The 5585-nt window shown below is 43.8% G+C and overlaps 1 protein-coding gene across 1 annotated transcript; it reads right to left on the bottom strand.

Annotated features, from left to right (window-relative positions):
- Positions 1–1291: 1291 nt before the first annotated feature.
- Positions 1292–5347, bottom strand: LOC104450804 (putative laccase-9). Its single transcript, XM_010065503.3, has 7 exons — positions 5104–5347; positions 4814–4965; positions 3408–3652; positions 3203–3328; positions 2446–3046; positions 1878–2239; positions 1292–1766 (listed from the first exon to the last, which is right to left on the bottom strand). Exons 1-7 carry the CDS (start codon positions 5206–5208, stop codon positions 1582–1584), a joined length of 1776 nt encoding a protein of 591 aa, XP_010063805.2. The 5' UTR covers positions 5209–5347; the 3' UTR covers positions 1292–1581.
- Positions 5348–5585: the final 238 nt, after the last annotated feature.

The raw sequence follows: 5585 nt of genomic DNA, 5'->3' as shown, positions 1-5585 counted from the left end.
GTTCACCACAATGCCGAGCCTCCTTCGGAAATGGAAATGTTTACTTCAAAACTAGAAGAATGTGGAAGGTTTAGGAAATGACAATTCAGGCTCCATAAACCATACAAGGGCCATACAGTGATCAGATATATCGGATGGCACAAACTCTGCATAAGGGTGCAAATGAACATTAAGCCAGGCACCACCCAGAACTCTATCTATCATCCTAGCAACAGGACATCAAGCCTACAACTGGTCCAAGTAAAAGAGCAACCAATCTAATTTAAGACAAACAAACCAGATTGAACTAATGTAGTATTGAAGTCAACCATATCAGTTACATAAGCATCATCAGAAGTTCTTGCTTGGGGGAAAAAAATCTAATAGTACTGAAGACCCTCATGATAACTTAAAGCAGAAGTAACAGCAGCAGCAAGACTAGAGAGAGATTCCCAAAAAGACTTCCTTTCAAGAACAGCATTAGATGCATATAAAACTATATCATAGAAACAAATGTCAATTGGTTATGGAGCAAAGAATAACTTGAGAGCATACTGATACAATTGTGACATGATTGTAGTCCTCATACAACAACCAAAATCCAACCAAGATGATGACCGGAATATGAAGAATCTATCACCAATAGATGGAGCCTTCAATTCCTGAACCCCAGTTTCCAAGAGTCCAATTAATGAGAGCAGGCGTATCGTCCAAATCATCCTCCTCCATTAGAGGAAAAAAGTTGTCATCCATAATAGCAATTTATTTCCAGCAATGACAAGAATTATGAAAAATTGGATTTCGCTTGGTAGTCTCAACTCTACCAACAAAGACATCAGCATTTACAATAGAATCCTTTAGTTTGGGATCCCATTGCCTGATGATAAACTTCGTTTTAGCTAAACATCCAGCAGCAACAGCCCAATCTTGGGACAAGAGGAACCCATGAGCCCCTTGTAAATACCTAATTTTTCACCTAATGATTGATCGATGTTAACCGAGGCTATGATGTGACATCTAAGACACCTGCAATATTTACTCAATGTAAGAATTAATAATGTTTGTAAAGCTCTTGAAGGGGTCAACTACTTGAACTTTCTTATTCCAACAGTCCCTTTTCGCACATTATTTGTACCGTTGATTGATCCAACTGAATAGATCCTTTGCTCATAACCCCTGTTCATTGCTGCTTTCTTACAGACGATTCTGCAGACTGTGCATGCGTCTTACCATCGGATTATTGGTGTAATACTAGTGACCGAGTATAGTACACACCACACGGCCCTTTGGAGTGGGCCAACGGCCCAGACAGTGACAAAATGTCTCGCAATTTTACTCAACATTGTTTGATGTACAACATGTTAATTTCACTCTGTCCGGATATCATTGAAACTAAGAAGCCCGTCGACTAACATCGTGAAGGCACTTTTATTCAGCACCATAAGCTGGGTAGGGGCTATAATTTTCTTCCTCCAAAAAACTACCATTTTCTTTCTTCAAAAAATGAAAAAAAAAATCGACAAGTACCCTGGATTATAATGTAGTCTCTCTGTTTCCGAATAAAAACTTCCCAGGACAACTACATCATATAGAGAAAATTATTTAAGCCTTCTGCCGTAAGTAAGAATGAAGGGCGCTCAACAGTGACGAGTCCGTCTCGCAAGGAGGCATGTACGCAGGAGGCTCCCGGATGCTTGTCTCAGCCGTGGTCCCATTCTTGACTATGAATACCGTGTCCATGCCCCATGCCATGTGCCGATCGAAATGACAGTGCATGTACCATACGCCTGCCGAAAACAAATTCGAGTTAGGAACAATTGATCTTTCTTCTCTCTATTTTGAAGTTTTTCTGATCAGATCATGTACCACATGCCATTCGCGTCAACTAGTGAACTTACCAGGATTGTCTGCCCTGAATCTGATGACAGCCCACCCGTCCTTCGGCACTGGGACAGTGTTCGCTTCGGGTGGGTCGTACATGTTGTAGGTTTCTGGAGCGGTCTTGTTGTCGAAATTGCCCTGGCCCAGTCCGATCACATAGAACCGGAACCCGTGCAGGTGCATCGGGTGAGTCTCGCCTGAGTTCATCACGTTGGTCCCCTGGAGGATTATCTCGACGGACTCGTTGTAGTTCAGTACCTTGACTTTCGTTCCTTGGTCCGACATCGTCACGTTGTCTGTCAATAGGTCTTCGGACGTGAAGTTGAACAACGTAGGTGGCAGATCAGGGAAATCCGGCGTGTAATACCCGGTGATATTGCTGCAAGAAATCAAACACAAGGAATTAAAGACGGTAAATTATATATTATCTAGATACACTGAGATCCATTGTACAAACGTTGTTCACTTTTAGACTGGACCTAGGATAACCCCAAAGCTAGCATAAACATTTTGAAGAGAGTAGCAAATTTACTGTGGCAGATAGCAGGGGAAGAGAGTAGCAATAGCAGAATTCACAACTTGTACCTGTAGTATGCTTGAAGCACATCCAGGTCAGGGTTTGCAAAAGAAATGTTGTTCAACGCTGAGGCGAGGCGATTACCGTCCGGTCCTTCACACGAGTCATTTGGACATTTCATCATGCTGATCGAGATGGTGATGTACATCCTGGTCGTGATCTCGTCGTCCTGGGGGACGTCGATGGGGTGCTCTGGCGAGTTCAAGCTTTTCAGTTGTTTGACAAAGGCAGTCGCGGGCCCTATATCCTCCCATCCGGGGAAATCACTCGGATACGCCGGTAATCCGGTGTAAGAGTAGTTGCCGTTGTACTGGAAGATTGCACTAGCGATGCTCATGTCGAAATCGTCCGCTTGACCATCGAAGAAAGGTGAGATGATCATGTAGTACTCGCCGAGAGGCTGGTCGGCTGTGACCAAAATGTCCATCGCCTGACCTGGGGTTATCATGATGAAACTCTTGACCAAGGGCTTGACGTAGGCTCCGTCCCATCCTACCACCGTTAGGCTGTGGTTTGCAATGCCAAAGTACATGTCGGTATTTTGCACTGAATTGACTAGGCGGAGAAGATAGGTCTTGCCATAATCGACAGATATTCTAGTCGTGCTTTCTGCGACAAATTATAATCAATTTAAGGCTTAGATTCAACGACAATGATCTAATTCTAGAATCGATATACACATGGAAAATTTACTCTGGAAAGATCAAATCAAAATGGCTAAGCCTGATGGTATATTGACAACGTATGTATTTGAATAAGTCTTACCTCTGGAACAATTATAAAAATCACCAGGCTGGCCATTGATGCAGTAAGCATCTGACAATGTCGTCAGTCCACCTTCAGAAAGGGCCTCTTCCATCAACTCCATCACGTCCTCGTCGTACCAGGATGCTGCAAGCGGAATTTCACAATGCTAAATGTTCCCAAATACACATGATTTCCTCATTCATCGTATCATACAAGGACATACCGAAGACAAGGACGTTTTCACCGTCGGGCTCTGGGAAAGGATAAGTGGTGCCAAGGGCGGGCTTTATGACAATTGCGCCGTGGACAGTGGCGCGGGTCCAATCGCTGTGTGCATGCCACCAAAGGGTTCCCTCCTCTGAGGTGAACAAGACTTGGTAAGTGAAGTTAGTCCCCGGAGGGATTGGACACTGCGTAACGTATTCAGGCCCGTCGAACCATGGGTTCCTCGGATTCTTAATGCCATGCCTGCAAGTATAGAAAATGCTATATAAGCAAATTCGCAAATACGACCATCGATTCTTTGCAATTCAATATCGCACGTTAAGCTCGACCTTGTTCTCAGAAGCAAAGGCTCCAATTAATTTAAATGGGTAAAGGAACACGCCTGGCCTTGTAAATATAACGAGTTGACCAATTCTAGATATGTTAATTATTAACAAAAACGGATTATTTACTAAGTGACGTGGCATTCTTTCATTAGAAGTCCTCCTAAGTAAGATACAGTGGCTCATTTGTTGTTGTCTTCACATGGGATGGCATTGTGCCACGTAAACTTATGAAATTAAGTAAAAAGATTATAATGCGTTCAATGCTATACAGCAGAACGAGAAGATTAAGGCCGAAAGGTTGGACAGTTGGTTGACGTCAAAAAGGATATAAAAAATTGGTTGGACCTACGGTGTCTCTGTCTCGCTTTTTTTTTTTCTTAGTGCCCAAAATTTGACCGCGAGCTTTTCTTTATGGGGTCTATTGGCCGTCAGAAAATCCTACCTAACTTTTTAGCTGCTCTTCATAAAACCTCCTTCCCTTCCATGCCCGTGCCTCCCAACTTAATATAATAAGAAAAATACTACCAAACAATCACAAGCTATAATAACCATCACAACACTATTGTTATAACAATCAACACCATTCATTTACCACAAAATACGTCGGTACAAATTTTAGAGTTTTTGTGACGCAGAAAAAAGTTAAGGATATTGATGGCATAGCAGGCATAGCTGAGGAGTTTTCCTAACACAAAACAATTTTTGGGATATCAATGTTGCAGTATGCATAGTTTATCGAAATACTCATACTTTAGAGTTTTTTGCAGTACAATAAAAATAACATAGAAAAATGATCAGATGATTTTTCAGGTACCAACGTTCAAATACTCCTTCCTCGTATTAGGATGTCATCCTCGTTACTCGCGGAACAGAATCTGTGCATCGTGCCTACAACACATATCTAGCATTGCTCCAACGGAAAAAAAGCAGTGCGTAGAGCTGCGATCACATTTTGTTTGGCGTCTAATTAACCGGACGGCTAGCTAGACCAGCAGAGAAAAAGTCCCTCGGCCACCCAACTTTCAAACACATTCGCATTTGACTCGTAAAAAGCAGAACAACGCCTCTGTTGACTTACCAGTGAATGGTGACTCCGTAGTGTCCTTCGTTGAAGACGTTGACGTAGGCCGTGTCTCCCTTACGGACGTACATCACCGGCCCCGGGAAGCTTTCGTTCACCGTATACATGCTCTTTGTCGTGCACAGCCTCGTGAAGTTGGTGTCTCGCAGCTACACACACATGCACACACGGTCGCAAACATCCCTTAAACAACCCCGGAAGACACAACCAGAGCGAATGGCAACGATGGCATTGAAAATGAGCCGAAAATGGACAAGGGTCAATAAGCGAGATGCTCGAAAGCTTACGACGAAAGTGTAGTAATGGTCCTCGCCTTGAGCCAGAGGGAGGAGCAACAGCAGCCCACCCAGTAGAGCGAGAAGCCATCGGAGCTCGCACGGAGAAGAACCCATCTTGGCCACCCGGCTTACGGTGGCTGCTCTGTTAAACTGGTTTCGAACGATGCTACTGACAGAAGCGGCTCGCTCTCGCTCCTTTATAACTCGAATCTCTCTCTCTCTCTCTCTCTCTCTGAGTCTGGCTATTGGTGCAGATTATTCCGGTACGAGGGGCATTTTGAAGTATGGTTATAATACCAGCATGTGTTAGATACCGCAAAGGAGCTCACGTGGTCGTCTTCAGCGCCACGCAGGGCACGGTTACGGGGCTTAAGACCTTTAGGTACAACTTCATCATGCTTTGGCTTCGAAGAAAGTGAGGGGGGAGGAATGTTGAACTCTTGGTGATCCCGTCTACATTAATCTTCCCAATTCTGCGCCACAGTTTCCAA

Source organism: Eucalyptus grandis, chromosome 6 (genome assembly GCF_016545825.1).
Source record: "Eucalyptus grandis isolate ANBG69807.140 chromosome 6, ASM1654582v1, whole genome shotgun sequence".
Classification (NCBI taxonomy): Eukaryota; Viridiplantae; Streptophyta; class Magnoliopsida; order Myrtales; family Myrtaceae; genus Eucalyptus; species Eucalyptus grandis.
Note: the sequence above shows the minus strand (reverse complement) of the source record. Positions and strands in the feature narration are given on the sequence as shown.